Source organism: Rhododendron vialii, chromosome 8a (assembly GCF_030253575.1).
Source record: "Rhododendron vialii isolate Sample 1 chromosome 8a, ASM3025357v1".
NCBI classification, from domain to species: Eukaryota; Viridiplantae; Streptophyta; class Magnoliopsida; order Ericales; family Ericaceae; genus Rhododendron; species Rhododendron vialii.
The window spans coordinates 606,419-632,524 of record NC_080564.1 but is presented as its reverse complement, the minus strand read 5'-3'; the positions used below and the strand labels follow the sequence as shown (position 1 = coordinate 632,524).

Here is a 26,106-nt window from a genome sequence, read left to right as displayed (position 1 = left end):
ATAAATTTCATTTCTTAAATCAGTCATATGAATTATTAAATCAATTAAAAATAATTTAATTAACGTGTCCGAAAATTGGGGCGTTACAATTGCAACATAGGAATTCCTTTCAACCATGGCATACTCTTGTATTGTTTGGTCAATGTGTCCCTAAATAGAGCTTCATTGAGTGGATGGTTATTTTGGGTACGTAGACTACGTACCAAGAATATGTTTGGAGTCTCACAACCATCTTTTCTTTTATTGTCATTTTTCCTCCATTTATGTTCTTTGAGGTGAGCAAAATATTAGAATCTTTTAAGGCAAGTCAAAGGTTGTGAATAGGTGTCTTTAGCAATCTTCAACTCAATTAGAACTAAGGTTAGTTCTTGGTCTTGTGTCAAGTTTTCTACCTCAAACCAAAGGTTATGTAAGGTGTGGTTGTTGGATACTATGATTTTTGCTCTTAACAACTGTTCATAGGTCTGTTTTTTCTTCTATTTTACTTTGGATAATGGCCCGATGTGGTCTTTTTCATTTGATTTTTTGCTCATAAACTTGTTTAGAGATAGGCCATTTACAGAGTACCGAATGAGAGTAAGATCCAAAATCTTCAACTTGAGTTTTGCAAACCTGTTTTTTCGGTCTTCCATCACGATCTGGGACTCTTTGCCGGTGTACCAGAGATTTATCGACTGCGTTGGAATGTGCCGTTGAAGTTGCAGTTTTAATTTCCTGAAAATTTAGTGGGAGACTGTTATGAATGCTTCAAAACAATCAAATCCCAATAATTCAAGACGTCCAAATCCACACACATTTACATGGAGGGTAAATTTGAGAAATGATACAATTTAAGAATCTATATTATAAAACAGAGCGGTTTTTGTCTATACATATAAATCCAGCACCCTCTACAACCGTCCGATCAATATTTCATGTTAGTTGTAGCCGTTTGATCGAGAGAGTACTTCCTAATATAAACTCTCCTAACCTTATGACCGATAAATCCTTTCAATTAATTGCTTTTACGTTGTTTCCTTAAGAAGGTTTTCCTATTTAATTTTCCTACATCCAACTCAATAATTTCCTTTTAGGTTGATTTTTTAACATTCAAAAACGAAACAAACCTTTTTTGATTCATATACTAAAAGAAAACATTCTTTGTTTTTTAAAGTTGATAATTACGTTGTTTCCTTAAAACGGAGTAGTATCTATAATACTCTATAATACAATTCACGACGGTGTGGTGGTCCACACATTTTTTCTGCATAAATCTTGGCTGTTGAATTTAGGACACATTTCTCTGCACAAATCTCCACCCTTCATTCAACCATTGGCATTAGATGACTCAGATTGATTTCATCCGATGGTTTAGAGTTGCTCAATATGGTTTCAGTCGAATTTTTGGTAATGATTGGGTGGACTAGAGTAGCTCATTACGGGAAGATTATGGACTATAATTACGGTCATACAAAGACTGATTTATACGAGATTTTTGGTAATGATTTCTGAAATTGCCATTGATTGGCGTTGATTGGGTGAGAATATAATGACATGCTATTGGAAAATACAATGACGTGCTATAAATCGGGTAAGATAATATAATCATATGCAATAATGCCGTTGATTGGCGGTGTTGATTGGGTGAACAAATTTTGGTAATGATTTATTTGCCTTTGAATGGACTACGAATTTTGGTAAAGATTTATTTGCCTTTGGGTGAACGAATTTTGGTAATGATTAATTTGTTCAAACTAGCCAATTTTGAACAAAATTTTGGCTAAGTCGAACTTTGGGTGAACGAATGTCGCTCTCTCTCCCTAATCATTTTCTTTCCGGTTCTCTTTCCTGTCTCCCTGACTCTCGCTCTCTCTCCAGTTCTCTTTCCATAGGTATGACTCTTTGTTCTCTTTTTTTTTGAACAAACGGTTGTGGCGGCTGTGAATTGAAAAATTAGTTGTTTAGAAAATTAGTTCTTTGTTCTCTACTCACTGTGAATTCTTTATTTGGTTCTTTTTTTTTTTTTTTTCCATGTCTTGGAATATCAAAGCTTTCTATTTTAATTTAAAGCACAATAGGCGTCCGTGTTCTCATTTCAATTTTGAATATCGATGAAAACATATAGGTTGGTGTGTGCCCTTTTTTTCAAAGCAGGATTTTTACATACTCCAAAGCAGGATTTTCCTCCATTCAATTGTTGTGAAAGCATTTTACTAAGAAGTACGGGAACCAGGTACATAAGGCCTAACCTATCTATTCCCAAATTACATTTAAACAAATCGAATTTTGAGTAAAAGATGACAATAACTCAAATAAATCTTACACAATCTTAAGTGTCTCCAATGTTCACAACTGCTGGAATTACTTTTTTGGATTCTATGATAACCTCAATTGACTTCTACTATATAATTATGAGTTTTTTTTTACCTGATCACGGGTACGATTGTTTGCGTGAAGAAGAGAAAAGAAGATAAGAAAGCATTAGGTTGAGGTTGTGAGTAAACTATTTTTTTTTTACCTGATCACGGGACATGTACGATTGGCATTTGTTCAGTTTTGTTGGCGACGTCGACGATAACCATTAGTGTAGTATCCCACTGTACTAGAGATTGTAGTATTTCCTAATCACGTGTACGATTGACTTTTGAACGATTTGCCGTTTGCATGGGTTTCTAAATGGGTTTTGAGATACTTTGTTTAAGTAGTTTGAATTTATTCTGTTTATTTTGAGATACTATTTGGATATGTGTAAAAGCTTAACATGGTGGTGTTATATTGGTCTGATTTTGAAAATATTGTTCGTTTTTCTGCCTCTTACATCTATTGTGAAAAAGAAGGCTCAATGGCCCAAGAAGAAAAAATTTACACGAACTTCTGCCAAGGAAAAGGAAAATGCACCGGTATGATTTTTTGAATTTTTGTATAGTTTTTATAGAAAAGTTAAGGTTCGACCTCTTTCAAGTCTCTCTATTAATTCTATGCAGGATTGACCTCCTCTACAAAGGGAAAAAAGTGTATGTGATGAGCAAAACGTCAATGTCATCCGTAGCAATGAGGTAAGTCCATCAATTTATTGACAAAAAAAAAAAAAGATGTCCATCAGTTCCATACATATATATTCACTATTTTCTTTTGTAAACTTTGACAATACACCATACCTTACTTTTATAGGACGAACGGAAATAAGAATCGGTTCAGGCAAAACAAATGTCAAATAGAGGGAAAGAGAAGGCAACTTATGCCATGGGAAATGAAAATGAATGGGTATGACTATTTCATTTCTCTAAACTTCTTTAGAATCAAATAGACATGTCATCTTCTGATTATTTAATTTATTAACAACTGACTTTGTACATTGAGATTCAACCTCTTCGAGACAAAAAATATTGGAATAGTAATCCGTGATGAGCGGGATCACAATGTCATCCATGTGGAGAATGAAAATCAAAATTCAAGGGTATCATTTGCCTTTCTTTTGATAGTTTTAAAAATTATCCAGAGTCAGAATGACAAACTATGAAAGCATCTCTAAACTACACCTGTCTTTTTTGAGTCTAATCTAAAACAACGTCATGCAAACAGTTTAGTTTTTTAAATGCATTATGTGTTTGTAATTTAAATTTTTTTCCAATTTTAATGTGTGCTTTTTCATTCTCCTACTTTAGGCCCAAGGTAATATGTTATCAAAAGTGACATTGGACCAACATGCACGTTGAAAACAAGAAAGAAAAACAAAGCATTGTACAATTGGGCCAAAGATTGCTAGGAAATTGTGAGCGTTTTGGCAAATCGCGGGTATTTTCTAGCTTTCCTTTGGTAGCATCATGCAAATTTTCTAGCTTTCTTTTGATAGCTTCATGAGTGATCCAATGCACAACTATGTTTTTCTATACATAGTTCACACTTCGCATGAATTTGTGAGAGATAGAAATTCTCATGATTGTAATATTCTTTAGGTTCTTAAAGTCATAGCATTGAGCAGCCCCTCTAGAAAGTAGGAGTATTGAGGGAATGATGTAATTCAATTTTCCAATTGCTCACGTTCAAAGGATTAATCTTGAAGAAAGCATGACAGAAAGAGGGTGTGTTCTTTTTTTTTCGTTATAGATTACAGAATTCATAGCCAGCAAGGGTGGCCAACAATTTTGTCGCTAGCACTTCAATTGAGAGCCCATCTACGAGGCCTAGGAATTCACCAACTTCAGACAACGATGAGCTTATATGTATACGGAGTTCTATTTATATCCCAGTCACTATTTTTTCTCCATAGAAGGACTAATGTTTTAAAAAGAAGATTGGTGTTCACTTTTCTTATGTCAGACAACAATCGCTCTCTTCATTACCTCATTTAATTCTCTTTTTTACTCCTATATGTTTCAGTAGACATTCCATTGGGAGTTGTCTTTGAAATTGGTAAATGTGATATTTTTTGAAAAACAAATTTGGATAGAACTGCAGTTTTTTGGTTGGAGAGACCAATGGTAAGGAAGGATAAGTTTAAGCCGGATTTGGATGGCATGTGTTGCATTGTGCTTTAGGCGCAGGCTATTACTAGCATCAAAGAATGGGGATTGGAGTGAATCTACAAAAAAAGTACTTTGAATGTTCTAGCTAGAACCTCCCACCAAAAAGAAAATAATGAGGATTTTCATATGCTATCTATTTGATCGTTTTATTCTGCTATTATTTTTGTTTGTTCATCTTTTGCCGAACAAACAAACAAAAAAATAGCAGAATTTTTAATTTTTTTAATTTTTTTTGTTTGTTTGTTTGGTTTAGTTGTTGGACGAATGGAATTGACTTGGTTAATTGCTGGTTGCCTGGAATTCGATCGGAAATCTCATTTGATTCTACATTCTATATTTGGTTCATGAGCAATAAGAAATTATATTCATTTGTTGTTGTAAACTTTAATATTTTTCTTAAATACAATTTACATTCTATATTTGGTTCATGAGCAATAAGAAATTATATTCATATGTTGTTGTAAATTTTGATATTTTTCTTAAATACAATTACCTTAATATAAACTCTTGAACCTTATATGAAAAAAAGACTTTTCAGAGAGGACGGCTTTCTTGGCGGGTTAGGTCAACGGTAGAAAAGGTTAATTCCTTTTAATTGTGTTTTAAACGCGTTGCGCCGTGCCTTCAGGCACGGGCAATTACTAGTCTATATATTATAAAATAAAGCGGTTTTTTGTCTACCTATACAAACATGAGCACCCCTTCAACCGTTAGATCGCAATTTCAATAGGTTACGGGCGTTGGATTGAATCATTGATTCAACCTATTTCCCACGCCTGTCTTTTCAGCCATAGGATTTATGAGGGATAAGTTTAGGCCGTTAGATTTATGTACATAGGATTCAAATACTGAGCTGTTTTATTATATAGAGATACTAGTGCATGCTCGTGCCTGAAGGCACGGCTCGAACGATCGACACACGCAAATAAGCACTAAACTCACGTACATATTCGAGTGACCTTAGTTATGTGTGAACAAACTGATCGTGCCCAAAGGCACATACCAACATAATTTTATCACCACAAAGAACAAACCAATTACTTGTGCCTACAATTTTAGAGTGTATTTACTATTTAAGATAGGAATGTATTACAATTAGATTGAATTTCTACATGAATTCATATTGTGCATCTACTCACTTTCTACTGTAATATAAAAAAAAGAAAAGAAATTGAACTATTCACACAATGTGTACTAAAGCGGAGAAAAGGAAATTTGTATATCGACCTATGCAATTGCTAACCCACCATCTGTTGCTGATACAACACCAAAGCAAAGGTCACCAAAATTAATTTATTGGGACTGAACAAAGGAAAACTCAAGAGAAACGGATTAAAATAGGGGAAAAAACAGAGTTTACAAATGTATAGAATGAAATGATATTTCCGGTTGGTAATGCGGAGATGGGGGAAGAAGATGGAAGCAGGAGGAAAAGGAGGAGGTTGTACGAATATATACATTCTTGGGGCCCGTTGGGGGTGCTTACAGATGAGTTAAGCTCCACTCTATACCCTTATCCACGATACTCTGCCAAACTCAAATTTTTTGACTTGTCCATGATCTTTTAGATTTTGCCCTCAATAACATGTGTAGAAAAAATGAACTTGGATTGAGTTTTTGAACAGTACCGTGTTGTGACGTTTTTGAACAAACTACAAACCTTGAATGGAAATTAATGCCAATATCACAATAATAGTGGACAAATCTAAAATTGTACCAGCGATGAAATTCAATCTTGAACTGAGAAGAAAGAATGCGATGTTATCCCTCACGTTGCAACCATTGACGTTTGAATCACCAAAATACTATCCAACATGGAACATGTAAAAGTCTCACCCTAGAAATATAAAAAGCTAATTGTTATAAACCTAAAAACTGCAAGATTTAAAAAAAAAAAAACAGAGAGAAAGTCTACCATATTCATTATGCGAATTGGTTTCCTCAATCAGATATCCCTTTCGGTGTAGTTCTACCTCACCTGCAAGAAAACAAACTTTTTACATTTGTATAGAGAAAAAGAGAGATAAAGATTAACGGGTTACAAATGTCACTGTCATTATCATCTGTTAAACCATTCTTCACCTTTAAATTCTTCGACTAATGCTCCTTCGAAAAGAGAAATTTCTGTTCCTCATGCTAGTAAAACGTGTCCGGCGCCCATGGCAGAAGCACCATTGTCGCTCTTTTTAAAGCAATGGGTTTAATTTTTCCTTTTTCCTAGTAATAAATTGATGCAAAGCAATTAGTTGAATCTAAATAAATTATGGGTGATGTTTTTATGTGATCCCATCCATAGTCTTTTCACATTTATGATAAAGATTTGCCAAAATTATGGAGTAGTATTTCTAACTTTCCATATATTTTGCTTCTACAATTCTATAGAATAAGTGCCGAGGAATTTGAATAGGAATTGTTTTTCAATGAGATGGTCTACATAACTACATTCCCGTAACTTTAGGAATAAGTCGTACTCCTATAAAATTTGAAGGTTTTCCAAATTAGAATTTTTTTTCCTTCGATTGGAATGTTTTATGAAAGGAATCCTATTACCGTGAGAGTGACTCTTTCAACATTTAAGGAATCACAATTTTGGGTTTCCTTTCATCATTCTCTCCCAAATTTTGCATTCTTTTCAAATTTATCGCTAGCTCTACTACCCGTTAATCTCAACCGTTTTAAAAATGTGTACCAATCTAATGGTCGAAAAATATACGTACGGATTCAAATACTTTCCTGTCATATTATATAGATATAGATATAGATGTGAAATTTGAAAATCTTAATTGGGATATAAATTAACGTAAAAGGATTTTTTTTTTGTTTTGGATGTTACGTAAAAGAAAATTAGAAAGATCAACTTACTCATTACTACCGTAAATGTTTTATTAGGTTTCATTCATTCCACATAATACAAATCATGCATTAATTAAAAGGATCCCTTCAAAAAATTTCCAGTTCTGTGACAATTATCCCACAAATTTCCGAAATATTATATTACCATGATTGGTTAGAATATTTCAATTCAAACAAGCTCCTTTTGTGGTCTTGAAGTTTTCAATATTTACCAAAATGCCATGTTGTAGAAGGAAGGATGAAGACAAATTTGGACTGTTGGATTTGTTTGTATGAATAGATAAATTTTGGACAGGGATAAATCTGAACTGTTGAGAAAAAATATTCTGTAAGATACCCGTCCTGTTTTATAATATAGATAATATAGATATAGATAGATATCTATTTAAGATTACATTTTTCAGTTTACATTCTTCAAGGAGTTGGAGTACATATTTCACGTAAGAGCTTATCTATATCTATATTACAAAACATAGCGGTTTTTTGTTTACCCATACAAACATGAGCAACCCTCCAACCATTGGATCGCAATAGGTTACAGCCATTGGATTGAATCATTGATTCAACCTTATTCCCACGCATGTCTTCTTAGCCGTAGGATTTATGAGGGATAAGTTTAGGTCGTTAGATTTATGTACATAATATTCAAATACTGAGCTGTTTTATTGTATAGAGATATAGATATCTATTTAAGATTACATTTTTCAGTTTACATTCTTCAAGGAGTTGGAGTACATATTTCATGTAAGAGCTTATCTATATTACAAAATAGAGCGGTTTTTTGTCTATCCATACAAACATGAGCACCCCTCCAACCGTTGGATCTCAATTTCAATAGGTAATGGTCGTTGGATTGAATCATTGATTCAACCTATTTCTCACGCCTGTCTACCAAGTAGTTTTCCTCTTCTCTCTCTCTCTCTCCTTGCAGAACCCACTCCTTGGCGCTCTGAAAAAAAACCGAGCACCCATAAAGTTCCTTCACCAATTAGCCGTCCCACACACCCACTAATCAGTCATCCACGAAATCGATTTGGTTCTCCCTTTCTAGTAAGACTCCTATCATCCTTAGGGTCTTCCTGCGGAAAAATTAATGTGCCTAAATTGCTGTTTAGGATGAGAATTTTTTTGATGGGATTCTTATCGAGAAAAAAAATACTGTCTAAGATGGAAATTTTTTTGCTGTTCAGAAAAAGAAAATGGATTTTGTCTTTCAAAAGATGCTCACTTAGTGTTTGTTAAAATGCATGTTTGACAAAGTGAAAATAGTGGGGAGTGAATTAATTCTTTATGCCCACTTTTGTGTAGCTCTTTTAATTTTTGGATAGATTTTGTGATCTGACACTGCCAGGACATGTGACAAGACGGAAATAACATGTTGAGACATGTCTGGGGAATTTTGTTGTTGTTCAGGATGGAATTTTTTTTGATCTATAACTTTTGTTATTTGTCTTTCAAAAATGTTCACTTTGTATTTGTTAAAATGCATGTTTGACAGAGTGAAAATAGCGGGGAGTGAATTAATTTTTTATACTCACTTTTGTGTAGCTCTCTTAATTTTTGAATAGACTTTGTAGTCCGACACTGCAAGGACACGCGATAAAATGGAAACACGTGGAGACATGTCTGGACACACCACATAACATAAGGTATCCATTACCAGGGGCAATGCTGGGGACACGGCAAAGTGAATTCAACACTTTTTAAAAGTTTTACCAGGATAACATATGTATCTCAAAAAGTATTTCAATTGGGAGTTTATTTGTTGTGAATTTTGTTCCTCTTTCGTTTGAATGATATTGTTTGATCATATCACTACAGGACAAACACAAGTCCCTTTCCCTAGGTAACAATGTGATCAAATCATTATAGGATCAGCACATTCCTTTCTCTTGCTCTCTCTTCTATCGCCAAGCGTATGACCGAAACGTGTTGCGCCGTGCCTAAAGACACGGGTATGCACTATTGTGAATTTAATTCACAGTGGTGTTATGGTCCTTATGGATGAAAACTTAGGGAGATGCTGGTTTTAGGACTATTATCTATTGATTCAACTAATGCCCAATTCTTTCCACAATTTCCAATTATTTATTATAGAATTATAAAAAAATATTTATTATAGCGTTAATTTTTTAAATTAGGACTATATCTATTAAAATCACGCAGTATGTACGAAAACAACAAAATAAAAATATATAACTGGATTGATTTTGTTTGTAATATTTTTTTACAATTATTTTATAACCACATACATTCACAATTTTGGATAGGTCTCATACATACTATAACGCTAAAGATATAGTGTGTATAAACCCCAATGTGAATGTAAATGATTTTTTTGTAAATAGTTGTGGTTATAGAAAAAATATATTTTTTATTGGAAATATTACTAATAGTAACAAGGGGCACTGTAGAGTCTGGAGTAGTACAGCAGTACTATTTTGCTCACAAAAATCGGTCCGTATCCAACCCTCGACGGGAATGAACCAAACCCGTATATCCTTCCCTTGTTCTTCTATTCTATTTCCACTCGAAAACCCTAACCGGTACGGGAACTAGGGTTTCGCCAATTCACTGTTCCACTAAGCAAATCTAGGGCTTTTTCGTCGAGCTCACTCGTTCGGACATCATCTTCAAGGTTCCAAACAACCTTGAAGCAGGAGAGTCGGAGAATGGACTTCGACGAGTACGATTACCTGGAGAAGACCGTTGAAGAAGGCGAGAAAGACGGGTCGTCTGCGAAGAAGAGCAAGGACGGAGGTGAGAAGAGCGAGAAAGGGTACAGGAGGAGAGAGAGGAGTGTCGAAGACGGAAGCGGCGACGAGGAGGGCTTGAAGAGTAAGAAATCCAGAGGCGAAGAAGAGAATGGCGGGAAGAGAGAGCGGTCGTCGCGTTCGGAGCGCGGACGGGAGGTAGAGAGAGACAGGGATCGGCATAGGAGTGGCAGGGACGGAGATAGGGAGGTAGAGAGAGAGAGGGATCGCGGGAGGGAGAAGGAGAAGGAGCGGGGGTCGAGAGAGAAGGATAGAGATAGAGAGAAGAGAGAGAAGGAGAAAGAGAGGGAGAGGGAGGGAAGAGAGAAAGAGAAGGAGAGAGAGAAGGACAGGGAGAGAAGAGATAGAGAGAGAGACAAGGAAGGGGACAGGGGGAGAGAGAGGGAGAAGGATAAGGAGAGAGAAAGGGAGAGGAGAGAAAGAGACAAGGATGTCGACAGAGAGAAGGACAAGGAGAAGGAGAAGGAGAGAGAGAAGGAAGGGTCACGGAGAAGCAGGAGTCGGTCGTCGAGGAGGCCAGAGGGTGATCGTGAAAGAGAGAAGGAGGTTTTGAGAGAGAAGGAAATTGATTTTGAAATGAGAGATAGCAGGTAATTTCTCACTCTTCATAGTTCATTCTATCAGTTAGTTGTTGGGAAATTCTTCTCCTCATGGTCGTTATTCACTGTTTCTCCATCTTGTCTTGTTTTTTAGTAATTCCGTTGAATGGTATGCCAATTATTTTGTACCTGATCATGCATTTGGTTCATTCAAATAGGCTAACAATGTGGAGAGTTCTTCAAAGCTCGGTGAGAAGTGGTTTTGCACGAATTGAGTTTCATAAGGTCTGCTGCGTTCTAATTTAGCCTTCGTGCGGATGTCTACGCTGGATTAGTGACGTTACAATTGTACCATATAGTTCTATTGATTATTGATACCAATATTCGAAGCCTATAATTCAGAAAGCTGAATTATCCAGAAAGCTGAATTATCAACTTTTCAATCACCTAATCTTTGCTCCTAACTTGCCTCAAGCGAGCAATTTTAAGAAGTTCCGTGTCCGTGTCAGATATCAACACCCGTCTATCACTTGGTAGGCACAATTAAAGTGCATGAGAACTACAAATTTCCAAAAATAATGGGGGTTCATGTTGTGTTGCATTCTCCGTGAGTTCGTATGGTGTTTGTATCCATATTCCACGTCTATATCCGTTTTTTTAGACCTTGAGGTTATTATATCACCGGCCAATTTTGTAACCATGGTGACAATCTATGTATGAGATATATGCATGCGTATATACATATGTATATATTTGGATATATATGTATGTATGTATGTATGTAGGTATGCTTGTCATGATGATATGATCCTTATCTGTCCTTGAGCCTGATTAACTTTTCCAACAAGAAGATGATATGCCCACCCACATCTTACTTCACAGCATAACTGATGCAGCGGAAGCTAATGAAGAACGGAACTATTTAATCGAGTTCGAAATCCGTTGATTCGTAACGAATACCCGGAGATCAAAATCCTTCTCTAAACCTGTTTAGTCAAAGAATACCCAGGAATAAAGGCATCAAACACTTTGTTGATTCCGTAGAATACCAAAGAATTTGGCATAAAAGAGAACACTCTTTATAATTTTATTAATCCAAAAACTGAATAGCCCTAAGGCTTACAACTTAATTTATAGTAGGAGAAACACTACACACTAGGAAATAAAGAAAAAGGAAACTACCAAAGTTAGAATTGAGTCTTCGTAATCAAATAATTCTTAAAAGGAAACTAAATAAACTAACTTGAAAAACTAAATAATGTAAACACTTATTTCTATAATTGCAAGATTCCTAACAAAATAAATAAAAACAAAAATAAGAAACTTTATATTCTTTTTTTTAAATAATATATAATATATTCATTTTGCATCATTCTCCCGGGCTTGAGAAAACTCGTCCTCGAGTTTCAATTGCTTCAAATAATCTTGCTCGTCGAAACTTGTCTGCATCAATTTTATACTTTAAGTTGATCTTCTCGAACTTGAATTTTAACAAGAAGTCTTCAAGCGCAAAAGGTGGAATATCAGTGAATCCCATAAAATCGCCGCGAACTATGTCTTCACTTTGTTCCTTGCAGAATCCAAATATTTGAACACCTAACCATGTGTATGTTGGGTTACTTCTAGGTGCAATTTTAAATTCCAATTGCAACGGCGCTGAAATTGTAGTATTCAACACAAAATGCAGATGATCATCTTTACGCAAAACAATCTCAAACTCCACATCATTGAATGGTTCCTCATCAAAAATAGGCAGTTTACTCCAATCCACAACTGGATCTGGAATAACTTTGGATGTGAAAGGCCACCGAACTGTAGTCTCCTCCATGAAGCACGAACTCAATGGGTTGTAGTGAGGTTGATTATCAATGATCACGGCAGCCCTCTTGACCAACGCTTCATGCGTATTCTCAATCCGTTGAAACCATACCCTTAGTTGTTGTTGCACCATGATCCGGAATCGAGCGCTAGCTCTGATACCAACTGATGCAGCGGAAGCCAATTGCAACGCAAAACTACTAAATTGAGTCCGAATCCGTTGATTCGTAACGAATACCCGGAGATCAAAATCCTTCTCTAAACCTGTTTAGTCAAAGAATACCCAGGAATAAAGGCATCAAACACTTTGTTGATTCCGTAGAATACCAAAGAATTTGGCATAAAAGAGAACACTCTTTATAATTTTATTAATCCAAAAACTGAATAGCCCTAAGGCTTACAACTTAATTTATAGTAGGAGAAACACTACACACCTGGCTTTGATACCAACTGATGCAGCGGAAGCTAATGAAGAACGGAACTATTTAATCGAGTTCGAAATCCGTTGATTCGTAACGAATACCCGGAGATCAAAATCCTTCTCTAAACCTGTTTAGTCAAAGAATACCCAGGAATAAAGGCATCAAACACTTTGTTGATTCCGTAGAATACCAAAGAATTTGGCATAAAAGAGAACACTCTTTATAATTTTATTAATCCAAAAACTGAATAGCCCTAAGGCTTACAACTTAATTTATAGTAGGAGAAACACTACACACTAGGAAATAAAGAAAAAGGAAACTACCAAAGTTAGAATTGAGTCTTCGTAATCAAATAATTCTTAAAAGGAAACTAAATAAACTAACTTGAAAAACTAAATAATGTAAACACTTATTTCTATAATTGCAAGATTCCTAACAAAATAAATAAAAACAAAAATAAGAAACTTTATATTCTTTTTTTTAAATAATATATAATATATTCATTTTGCATCAATAACCATGGATTTATTTTGAGGAGTTTTGATATAACTATTGGAATGATTAGTGAGATTTAAAACTCATTATATTTGTAATTGAAAGTCTTCAGGATTGCAACACTATTTGTGTGGTATTGAATAATTAATTGGAAAAAATAAATATTGACTACAGTTAAAGCCCTCTAGTAAATTCTTGCTCATTACACCAAAAGGGCAAGTTACTTCCATTATGGTTATAAAACTTAGCTCTGTACATTGATGTGCATTTTCTACCAACCTTTTGTTTAGGTGAAAGTTGTGAGTCTTGTGACCAACTCTTGATGTGTTCTGCAGAATTTATGCCTGCATGCATAGAGAAAGAAGAGTAGTTTAATACTGGATTTTATATCAGTGCCTAACTTTTTATGCTTTCATATTGCCACAGCCTACTTTAGTTATGTCTGTAAAAGGTCATGACTCGTGCATATCATCAACATAGTGAAATGATTTTACCATGGGATCTCTTGTACTATTGAAAACCACTTTGATGACAGGAGATTCAAAGATAAGAAAGAAGCTGTAGAGCCTGAAGCTGATCCAGAAAGGGACCAAAGAACTGTTTTTGCTTATCAGGTAGATGGGTAATATAGTCAAGGGAGATGATGGGAGCCTTTGTTCTTAATTTGTTTGTTTGTTTGCACTTGTTTTCTTCATTGTTTTTTTTTTTTTCTTTTCTCTATGAATATGCACAATTATGCTTCTGTTTGTCAGACCTTGTTTGTGCTAATTCTCGTTTGCTGGTATGAAATGGTGGCGGCAGATGCCTCTGAAGGCGACAGAGAGGGATGTTTACGAGTTTTTCTCCAAAGCTGGCAAGGTCAGTGGGAATTGTTTTCTTAAATTTTTTGTATTTAATAGAAGGTATGGTGTTGTACATATCTTCTTACTGGTAACTACATGCCCATGTGATTTCTTTTGCATTTTTCATTTCCACCTCCACATGCACAATTGTTTGATGTTCTTGTTACTTGAAACGCTTCTTCAGATTTTGATGCGTGTTATTGAGATAAATTTCCTTCCTGTTGCAGTAAATGCTCCTCTGCCCTCAGTTACGAGTAATAAAATGACTTTCTTGTGTCAACATTCTGTGTATGTGGGGTGAGTGATGTACACATGCGTTAAACTGATGATCTCGTGAAACACCTGTAATTGGTGTTGATATGTGCAGGCAAATGCCCAGAATGACATGTATTTTTCTGCTTCTTATTGCAAGTTTATGGTTTTCTATATAAATTATTCAATGTTTCATCTCCAGGTTAGAGATGTTCGTCTAATCATGGATCGCAATTCAAGGCGTTCGAAAGGAGTTGGGTAAGAACCTTCTTGTGTAAAAGTATTGTATTTACATTAACTATAGTGGGAATCTCTTTGGTTTTTAAAAGAATCAACTGCATTCTCAAGGTAGAAGACAAGAACCTAAGTTCCTTCCACCCTCACCCCCCGTCTCTCTTCCTCCTTCCCCATGATTGCTGAGTTTTTGTTTCTGTACAAGATCATGGTTCTATCACTGAGGTGGGTCCTCTAAAGCTCATGATTGTGTTTGCCTTCATGTTACAAGTCCTGATCATCTTGTCTATCCAAAAGCTTATCTGAACCACATTGCACCTGTTTTTACATAGGGAAGACCACACAAAAATGTTAACATCAGGTTGTGACCCGGTGCCCATACTTGAAGGCATCACATAGATACTTCCCAGTTCTGCAATGCCTCCTTTCTCAGTGGAAGATGAATTCTCAGGAATCTGTACCATTGGGTCGATTTCAGGTCATTTTGTTGTTGGGCATTAAGAAATTTGGACTCTCCGCGTTGTGCATGTCATCATTCTAGGTCCCAAAATAAAAAAATTCTAGGTCCCAATTCTGGCTCTCATTGCCATTTTAACTTCTTTCAGAACAGTATGAAGGCAATTGGTAAAAGAGTATGCTGTTTTTGTAACCATTGGTTTTTTGTCGATATTGTATGAGTCTGGAATGCCAATGTTTTCAGTGTGTTACTTAGCCATGGAAATTGCCAAATTGGGATACTATCCTAGTCATTTTAAAAATAAAAACTCAAGACTATATTTTACCACAATGGGATGTTGTCTCTGTTTCGTGAGGTTTAGATATGAGGAAAGAAACCCAGCTTGGGAACTATGCGCTTGCGAGTTTTGATCTCCCCACCTTCCTTGGCTACATGTTTGGAAGGGAATAATTGTGTTTAATCCTATTTTTTCACTGAGAAACTTACTGTGAGCCTGTGGGTGATACTGCAGGTATATTGAATTTTATGATGCAATGTCTGTGCCGATGGCTATAGCGCTCTCTGGTCACCTACTTCTTGGACAACCTGTAATGGTTAAACCATCAGAAGCTGAAAAGAATCTTGTTCAATCTAATGCCACTAGTGGGGTTTCAGTTGCAGGACCCTATGGTGCAGCTGATAGAAAACTCTATGTGGGGAATTTACATTTCAATATGACGGAATTTCAGCTTAAACAGGTATGATGACTATTTCATTGTATAATGTTTTCAATTTTGGCTTGTTTGAATATTACATTGGCTGTTATAGGACGAAGACCGGTGTAGATGTAAATCAATGCCTTCCGGATGGCAAATTTACTGAACAAATCTGAAAGTGAAAGAAAAGAATGAGTGATTAGAAAATACACCATATGATGGTTGCACATCTCTTGTGTAGGCTTCAATGTACTTAAACTTCCCCTCCCTCCGCTTCACGCCTTCACCACATCGGTGAGGGGCCTTTCGTGGTCTTGTGATGCTTGGCATGGCAAGGCCTCCACTTATCCTGGCCATAAAGGCAATTTTCCGTGCCTAATAGTTTCGTGCAGACTTGATGCAGATAAGCACCTGTGGATAACAGTGTAGGGAGAACGGGTAGGACCTCAGTATATGATGCTTTTCTCATCTCTTTGGCTTCACTAGGAAAATAGAGATTGTTGCCTTTAAATCTTATCATTAGGACGTGGATTGCTGCATTTTCTTCCTAGAAAAAGAACAAACCTTGTTTGGTTGTTCGATCCCTTCCAATTGTTTACTCTTGGAGCATTTTTAGTGAGCACTGAATCCCCTTCTCTTAAATTGTTGGAATTGTGTGCGTCTTTTCTTAATGGCTTTTCTTAAATGTGTGTTTAGAACATAGTGTTTTACACTGGAATAGTGGAATGAAACTCCTGCTTCTGGTTGTCTGGTGAATTCTATAGTTTTTTGATGTTTGCTTGATTATATGGACCTATGGCAGTGATCATAGATTTGGTGATTGCTGTAAAGCCAACCAGTTCCTAGATTGCCTCTTGAGGGAGTATACCTTGTGACTGAAACATGAAGCTACTGTACCTTCTCTTGTTTCTTTAGATTTTTTAAGTTTTAGACGACTCTTTCTCCCCAGGAGCGATATGATTCTGACTGGTGGAGTGCAGTGATTCCTTTTCCTTGCACTTCACTTTCTTGTAGCTTCCACAGTGAAGGGTATTTGCGCTGTATGTTTGTTCTATTGTTTCTACTGTTCAAGTGGTTCATACCAATTTGTACCATTGTCGGGACCTCTCAGATTTTTGAAGCTTTTGGGCCGGTTGAGGTTGTGCAACTACCTACTGATCCTGAGACGGGACACTGCAAAGGTTTTGGGTTTATTCAGGTCAGTATAACTTGATATTGATTCCATTGAATATTTTCTATGTATATGGCCTTTTATTGTTAACCTTTGCTTCACTGGTACCATTTAGTTCGCTCAACTGGAACATTCCAAGGCAGCACAAAGTTTAAATGGAAAATTGGAGATTGCTGGTCGAATTATCAAGGTAGGCTTGTACTTATTGTTTCTTCAGACTAAGATATTATGGAGTTCCGTTCCTATTAGTCTTTGTAACAATTTCAAAGATTAATGAATTTTTTTTGGCTGTTCGAAAGAAAAAGAAGAAGATATTATGGAGTTCCAAAGTTTTGTGACTGAACTTGCGATGCATACTTAATTTGTATGTTGTCTGTTTTTAGTTATGCCACCATCACTTCCTGATGAGGGGTTATGGAATGAGCTATCTTACTGATTTTGTACATTCGTTTGCAGGTTTCCTCAGTCACAGATCATGTCGGAGCTCAAGATCCGGGAGCCAAAGCAGCTGACTTTGATGATGATGATGGGGGTGGTCTGGTGGGTCAAAATCTGACATTATTAATCAACAAAAACTTGTTTGTAGTGCATGATATTTGTGTTACATAACGTAATCCAGCGGTGCGCAGTTGGGAAATTAGTACCTACGAGCTAGCTGTATATAAAGCTTTTGAATCCAGGATAATTTAGTGGATCAAAACGTTAAGTTGTTCTATAGGCAGCTATATTACTACTGAAATCATGGTTTCCCTTTGTTTTTTCTAGTGTGCCATGCCGTATGACGGTATGAGAAGTTAGTGTGATGGGAGTTTGCCTTTTTTCCCCCGCTCTATGAAAATGGGTCATTGAGTGGGACTACAAACATGCATCGAATGCGTAAGCTCTAGTTGCTTGGTAGTAAGCTCGTGGTTGTATATTGCACTCCGATATTTTGGTATCCCACCAATTTGGATGTTACAAGCTTTGCCCAATTAGATGTTCAATATCCTTGTTGCGCTCTCTGACCCATGTGGACTAATAACTTTCCTCGGCTGTTTGATGGGGATAGCAAGTCTATGTGACCATATACCACTGAGGACACGGGGTACACTACCCCAGGCTTTTACCCTCTGTGGAGCCCCTACTCCTCTATTATATAGGCATGTAGCCCTCCAAAGGGTAAAAGTTTGTTCTGATACCACCTGTTATGACGCACCCCTTTCCGACCTAATGATGTAAAGAAAGTGGACCAACTGAAATGGCCAAAAGCGTAACCTCAAACTTACTTGGTATTCAAGCTTTTTGTGCTATGCACTAATAGGAAGCTTGTGGTCATATCTATACGGGCAAAAACATAAGCTCCCTGTGGATGTTTTGCCTTCCATACAAGTTCAGTGAATTTTAATTGAATCCTTGTTTGTGGAAAGCAGTTATGATTGTGAATTCCGCATTTCTATTTTGGGAAAGTATACTATGTTTTGACTATGTTGAAGCAAAATGCTCAAATAACAAACCTGTTTAGTACGTATTCCCATTGATACGTTGTGTAGCAAGGAGTGAAATAAGTTGTATTCATAGCCAGAGACAGTTTATATGTTTTCTTCTTCGGTGCATAGGTTATTAGACTTGGTACTTGGCTGACATATAGTATCTTCGCATGCAGTCTCTAAATGCTCAATCAAGAGCATTGCTTATGCAGAAGCTCGATCGTAGTGGCACTGCCACAAGGTTTGTATGTTTATCTCTGTCCATCCTTCAGTTAAGCTCAAGCCGTCCTTCAGTTTTTTTGCACCATAGCATGCACTTGAATATGACACTTTCTGTAGTATTGCGGGTTCTCTTGGAGCGCCGGTGTTTAATGGTACATCTTCAAATCAACAATCCATCACCTTGCCGATGAATGGGCAACCTTCAGTCGCTGTTCCTGCTCTTCCTGCACTTTTGACAACTTTGGCCCCAGAGCCTATTGGGAAGCCTAGCGAGTGTTTACTTCTGAAGAATATGTTTGATCCAGCGACTGAGGTTTGAAGTATCCCTTGTATTTAATTTATTTACCACCCCTTTTATTGGCCAGTTCTCGTTTTTGTGGAAGTAGTCATTCTTTTGAATACTTTGTCACAGACGGATCCTGAGTATGATCTGGACATTAAAGAAGACGTTCAAGAAGAATGTTCTAATTATGGCCGTGTGAAGCATATACACGTTGACAAGTAAGTGAAAAGATTTACTGCATTACTACTTTTTTTCTCTCTTTTTCTAGTTCTCTCTCTTTCTAGTGTATTGTTGTCATTTCTCATTTGTGTCTGTGTTGTTGGATGAGAATCATACACAGTCTAATGAGGAAATATGACAAGTCCACCATTAGCATTGCACCTTAGATGCTAGTATTTTGGAAGCGTTAGCCTGCGTTGTCAGTGCGCTCTAATTCCGTTACTTAACTATCTCTCTGTCCACTATTGTCTGGATTTTGACATTTTTCATCCAACTTACAGGAACAGTGCTGGTTATGTGTATCTGCGGTTTGACACAGTGGAAGGAGCATCAGGTGCTCAACGAGCTATGCATCAGAGATGGTTTGCCCGCAGGTTGATATCTGCCGTGTTCTTGGTATGTATATGGACTCTTGTGAGCGTTCCTTCTCTTCCTCCAATTTTTTAATATGGTTTTATTGCTGCAAATTCCGTTATTGAAACCCGTCTGATGTCTTTTTAGGCCATTCATCTCAATGTAATACTGAGATCTAGGATCTCTCTTTGGAAATCACGGACAATAGGAAGGCATTGGGGTACTTTGATGTTCCCTAGAGTCTTGACACCCTGAAACAATTTTTCGTAACCTGTTTGGTAGTTTCTCTGTTTCCGCTTGTTGGGCTTGGTAATTAGCAAAACTAGCTAATTGCTGTTTTAGCTTAGGAAGAGTAGTGTTTTCTGCTTTGGCTTTATCAGTAAACTTACTGAGTCAGTCACAAATAAATAGTTATTTCAGGGAATGATAAAGAGGAAGAAACAAAATAAAATTGGCTGAATCATATATACTACAGATGGAAATCAATATGTTAATTACTTCAAATATAGATTCTATTAGAGCTTCCCCCAAATTGGTTAATTATCATCTCCAAAACTAGTAGAGTTTGACTGGCTTCTCTGCTCGTTGTCAATTGATTTTGAATTCGATGCTTTAAGCATGTTATCAAAGTTAGGCTTTCGGAATCTTTTGGACAGGACTCTTGATTGATTGTGCCGTTGTTGGTGCCTAGGTGCACATTGTTTGGTCATGATCCGTATGATATGGATCCTTCATTTTGCCTCTCCATGTGCGAGTCAAGGGTCACACGTGCGGGGAGTGTTAGCTTGTCCACGTGTGGGTAGTGTTAGAGCTTGTCCCGCATTTGTTTCTCCACGTGTGGGGCCTCTCCACTCGTTGTCATTTGATTTCGAGTTTGATACTTTATCAGGTTCCATCAGCAATGTGAATTTAATCCTTACCCCTTTTTCAAAAATGTTCTATCAGGTTATTCATCATAGTTAATATACTTGTCCGAAGTCTGAACACAAAATTGCTAAACATTGTTCCTATTGAAAAGCAACATTCCTCTGATTTTGTTGGTATATTTTCCGATGATTGTAGTGTTCATCAGTGCATGATCGACGTGTGTGTCCTTGTGTTTAAAGCGTCAGTTGTAGATAAATAGAAAATGGCAAGACACGTTTTAACTAGTGTTGGGGTGGGCAAGACACATTTTGACAAGTGTTAGGGTGTCCAAAAATGGAAAATGGCAAGACATGTTTTAACTAGTGTTGGGGTGGGCAAGACACATTTTGACAAGTGTTGGGGTGTCCAAAAATGGAAATGCCACGTTTAAGAGTCTGCTTTTTAGGTGGATGACCAGGGGATATCAAGCCAATCTTCGTGGCGGTTGTTGGTGCCTCACTACTGGAGGTTTGGGGGAAGGGGATGGAGGGTGGCCCTCCCAGCGTATGGGCTTTTGTTTCTTCTGAACTAGTTGTGGGTTCTTGTCCACAGAAAGAATAGTACTTCTCCTAAGGTCATGCCGTAAGAAAGTAATTTCTTGTGAATCTCCTAGTCCCGGCATTGGTGGCATGCCTTTGACCGGACTGCGGAGGTGATTAGTCGAGGTGCGCACGAGTTGGCCCGGACACCCTTAACCGTTGGGGAAAAAAAAAAAAACCCCTGGCAGAAGGATGCGCTATAGTTGTGCTAGGGTATTGCTTGTGTACTGTTTACAACTTTCTCTGCTGAATTTTCATCTTGCATTTTTGCACCTCTAATGCGTAATAATCGTTTCTATCATGCAGCAACCATACGAATACGATGCCAAATTTAAAGGTACAGCCTGAACAATGCTGAAAATTTCCTCATGTTTGAGCGGGCAGCTTGTTTAATTTTACTTTTTGGCTTAGGTGAAATTTTGCAAAAATGCGTTGGGTGTATCATAACTGTGGATCTATACCAATGGCAAGTACTTGCAATTTTTTCCAGATTATATTTGGTTTAATTGTAACCTTGAATTGGTCATCGAAATAGTTATTGCTCCTAAGTTGATTCTTCTTGCTTGTCATGGTCTTTTGTAATATGAACTACTCCATATGTTTGAAAATTGTGGAAAATGCAACAGTTCTTTGTTAAATTTGTTCTTATCCCTTGAAAAGTCAAGGGATCAACAGTTCAAATTCTATTGTCTGTGCGCCCCCCCCCCCCCCCCGTTGTTTTTTTTGGCCAAGTGCCTAAACTCACTTCTCGACGTGAATGCAGCAACATTCATGAATTGTCCGCGTCTGAAGACATTTTTCATTGTAATCCGCACGACTGAACTAACCATCCTGTTATATCTTGACCACTCCACTCCACTCCGACCAAGGGACTTAATCTTTTGCTTGGGAACACGAGACATTTTTTTACCTTCAAAATTTTGTGACCATGGGAGGCTAGAACTGAAGCCTTAATTGACCCACTTGGGCCTAGAAATCAACTTGATCGTCCTAATTGATCAAAGGCTCTCACAGCCTCCAGATCCTAGCTTATGGGTTCGAACTTCAAACTTCAAGAGGTTAAATATTTATGTTACCCTTGGTCAAAAAAAATATTTTAAGTTACCCCTTCCTCTCTTGAAGCTACTTCCGGGCTTAGGGTCGGTTCCAAAATTCAAAAAGAGTCTTTATTTTTTAAGAAAGCAATTTCAAGTTCAAAAATGAGGGTTATTGAAATATAAAAATATACACTATGGATTTTGTTTGAAAGATTTCATTGAGATCTTTTATATGATGCAAAAAAAAATTGAAAAATTATTTTTCATTTACATTATTTTTGAATTTGAAAATATGAAATAAACTGTTTATTTTTTAAAAAAATTTCTGAAACGGAACCTTAGGCCTATAAATTATTTGATGGGTGTGTGTCAGAGAGAGAGAGAGAGTCTTCATGTAACTTGTAGCAACATATTCCTGGATGCTCTCATAAACTTGAACCTAGAAATCGTAAAATGACGTGGCATGCGTGGTTTTAGAAAACTAGCTCGGTTAGACACGCACGAGTTGCTCATGTGCCTCTTTCTTAGTGTATGTTTGATTGGATGGAATTAAGGTTGGAATGGAATAGTCATTCCAATGACTTACTTATTCTAATGTTTGGTTCACCATTAAATAATGAAATGATGATTCTAAATGGAATTACTATTCACCTTAGTAATGGAATTGTCATTCCATCCAAAAAACTAAGGAATTGTTATTCCATTTCTTTGTCACACCAAAATTACTAGTGCTACTCCAACATTCACTATTGCCACACCAAAAATTACTATTGCCACTCCAAAAAATAATATTGTTACTCCAAAAATTACTATTGCCACACTATTCCATTGGAGATGAGAATGACTATTCCTAAGCACAACCAAACATTAGAATGAAAATGATTATTCCATTCTCAATTCTTTCAATTCTATTTCATTCTTAATTTCATTCCTATTCACATTCCATTCCATCCAAACAAACGCAGCCTTATTTTTAGGTGTACGTGATGAGACTTAGAAAAGAGTAATGAGAGTTGGAGCATTGAGAGGAGCTTAACCCGACATAGATGCACTATTAATTACCTTATTCAGATACTGTTATAGCGAAAGTTTAGAGTCGTCTTGTGAGATGGAGTAAGATGAGGAGCTGAAGATGGAGTAAGATGAGGAGCTGAATTCCAAACATGTATTCTTACCGTAGTAGACACGCATGAGATATTTCCAAGAAAATTAGTTATTCAAAGAATTTAGGACAAAGTCCACTTACACCCCCTGTGGTTCGAGCCATGTGCGAATACACCTCATATGGTTCAAAAATGTGCACATAACTCCCTATGGTTTTAAAAATATGCGGATAGACCCCATGCCGTCATGTTTTTCATCCATATTAACGGAGGTGTATGGTACACACCTCTAGAATCTAATCTGAACCGTTCATAATATATTAAATAAAGAATATAGTATCTCTATAAAAAAAACAATCTAGATCAGATATTAATAACCCATAATTCTTGGTAAATTCAAATTTGAAGTTTTAATTTCATAATAAATTCAATTCGACCATGAGATTTTTATTTTTTGATCGACTTGAATTTTGGCATGGATGTAGTACTCGTCAAACTCTACAATATCAATGGTTCAGATCCAAATTTTGGGATAAATGATGGATTGGTTAGATTTAAAGAAAAAGAAGAATCAAGGGAGAAGATGAGAGCATATCGGTCTTTTAATGTCTTGTCCGTTAATATGGATGAAAAACATGACAGCATGGGATCTATCCGCACATTTTTAAAATCATAGGGGGTTATGTACACATTTTTTAACCATAGGAGGTATATCCGCACATGGCGCAAACTACAGGGGGTCAAAGTGGACTTTGCCGAAGAATTTATTACCCATTCCTTATTATTACTACGATAAATCATTCAAGCAAATCATACTAATTCATAACCGGTGAAAACCTCACTATGATGGAGTAAAAGCTGTGAGGTTTTCCTCCGTCATGTCAATGTACGTATAACAAACAAGACTCGAATACTTTTTCCCGTGCATTTTCACAATGTCATATGCACATGATTAATATTCATAACCTCGATCTTTAGTTACCCAACAAAGTGACAAACTGCGCGCATTAGCCTTCCTAAAATCGAAAAGGAGTTTTTACCCCTTCATTTTTCTCTCAAGAATTTATCTTCTTGCCATGAATTCACATTCAACGGCTTCGTATCCTTGTATAAATGATCAATAGACCGGTACCTCTGTTTCTTCGGCTGGGAATTTTCTTCTTCTTTTATGATCTTGGTTGACGTCACTTCACTTTGAATATTCCAGTTTTCACCATTTTTCTCGTTCTTTCTCTTGTTGTTGTTGTTTTCATCTTCTTCACCGCTTAGTTGCATGAGCAGCCGAGCCGCCATCATGGCCGTGTTGGAGTCCGTGAAGCCCTTCTCGGGTCCATACTCACCTGCTGATTTTGGCATTGATATGTAGAAACGAGAGATTAATTACTAGCAGTAATTTGGAGATGATGAGAAGTTGAGAACTGTGATTTGGGCGGTTTTTGGTTTATGGGATTTTGGGGGGTAGAGTAGAGCGCGTTTCGAGGGTATTATGTTTGAGAGAGAGAGAGAAGCTGCAGTGTTGGTTCAATGAAGATGGCAGGAAGATTTGCCGTTCAAAAAAAGAAGATGGCAGGAAGATACGCGTGGCTTATTTAAATTCAGAGGATACGTATATACATATATATTCTTATTGTCAAATGGATGCATATAATGGCTAGTGATTGTCCGTGCTTACGACATTACTTATCCCGATACAATTTAAGTGAGACAATTTAAATTAAAATCAGCAAAATACCATGTCTAAACATGTACTCATCCAACTTTTGAGAGAGAGAGAAAGAAGAGTAGGGTTTGAAATTTACCTTCATTATTATCGTGTTTTGGGAAGTAAGATCTCTAGGATTATAAGAGTACGATGGCAATTGTGTAATACTCCCTCCGTCCCGGTTTGTTTGTCCCTTTTTTGACTTTTTGAGAGCGTTTGACCTCTCAAAGAATTGGCTATAATTTTCAATTCGTAATGTTTTTAATATGCAATATGGATCTTGTTTGATAGATCTCAATTAGTTTTATTATACAAAATCTTCAAAGTCATAAAAAACATTATAAATTGTAAGATATAAGTATATTTTTGAAAGACATGTATTTCGACAATTGGACAAACAAATTAGGACGGAAGAAGTATGTTCATAAAATGTGGGTACTTTACTAAAAGGAGGAGAATTAGTCTTAATCATTGGATCAAGTGAATCCTAGCCATTGCAACCACTTGACTTTTGATGGGCTTTACGCCGTTCTGTTTTGTATTATAGATATAGATTATTGTAATGAATAATAATTCGATTGTAACACCGCCTTAATAAGAAACTTAAACAAAATTGTAATAAGCTTGAAAAAATGCAAAAGAAAAACTAAGAAATGATAATATGTGGCTCATATCTTAGTGGCAGATCCAGAAATCACGTTAATGGAAGTACATATTACACTTAGGTGGATAAAGTAAAATTTCACAAGGAAAAAGGATAGTGAATTCCATCCATAATCTTTAGTTAATACTTCATGTTATTGTTTCTTTCAAGTGAACTCACAAAAGAATTCTTATGTGTGTAATGTATTACGATAATATCAGTAAGTGAAGACATAGACTATTCACTTATTGATAACCAGTATGAAGTGTGGAAAAAAGAAAGGGACTGCCTATGTTCCGAAGTATTAGTCCATTATTCCATTTAAAGATGTTGCAGAATATTTTTTTTTATCGGCAGATTTTCCAAAATGTTGGTACTTTACTAAAAGTAGAAGTAGAAATTTGATGATTTTTCAAAAGTATTTCTAATAAATAACATATATAAGTGTTGCAAAATAGGAAGAATATATTGATAATGATGTCATTAAATTTGAACGCGAGTGCAACCATTGCATCCATCCTTAAAAACTTGAAACTCCCAAAAGGGACTAACAATAAGGACGGGAGGGATTGTAA

At 36.5% G+C, this 26,106-nt stretch overlaps 1 protein-coding gene across 1 annotated transcript; it reads left to right on the top strand.

Annotated features, from left to right (window-relative positions):
• Window positions 1–9,783: 9,783 nt before the first annotated feature.
• Window positions 9,784–21,684, top strand: LOC131298141 (uncharacterized). Its single transcript, XM_058323457.1, has 13 exons — window positions 9,784–10,722; window positions 13,942–14,020; window positions 14,208–14,264; window positions 14,703–14,758; window positions 15,703–15,928; window positions 16,998–17,084; window positions 17,173–17,247; window positions 17,514–17,597; window positions 18,700–18,764; window positions 18,863–19,058; window positions 19,158–19,246; window positions 19,529–19,643; window positions 21,353–21,684. Exons 1-13 carry the CDS (start codon window positions 10,031–10,033, stop codon window positions 21,392–21,394), a joined length of 1,863 nt encoding a protein of 620 aa, XP_058179440.1. The 5' UTR covers window positions 9,784–10,030; the 3' UTR covers window positions 21,395–21,684.
• The last annotated feature ends 4,422 nt before the right edge of the window (window positions 21,685–26,106 follow it).

What these genes read in the sequence shown, in the direction of transcription:
- LOC131298141 (XM_058323457.1), top strand. Translation starts at nt 10,031, where the DNA reads ATGGACTTCGACGAGTACGATTACCTGGAGAAGACCGTTGAAGAAGGC. An exon ending in ATGATGATGGGGGTGGTCTG is followed by an intron (nt 17,598 to 18,699) that starts GTGGGTCAAAAT and finishes CTTCGCATGCAG; the next exon opens with TCTCTAAATGCTCAATCAAG. An exon ending in TGATATCTGCCGTGTTCTTG is followed by an intron (nt 19,644 to 21,352) that starts GTATGTATATGG and finishes TCTATCATGCAG; the next exon opens with CAACCATACGAATACGATGC.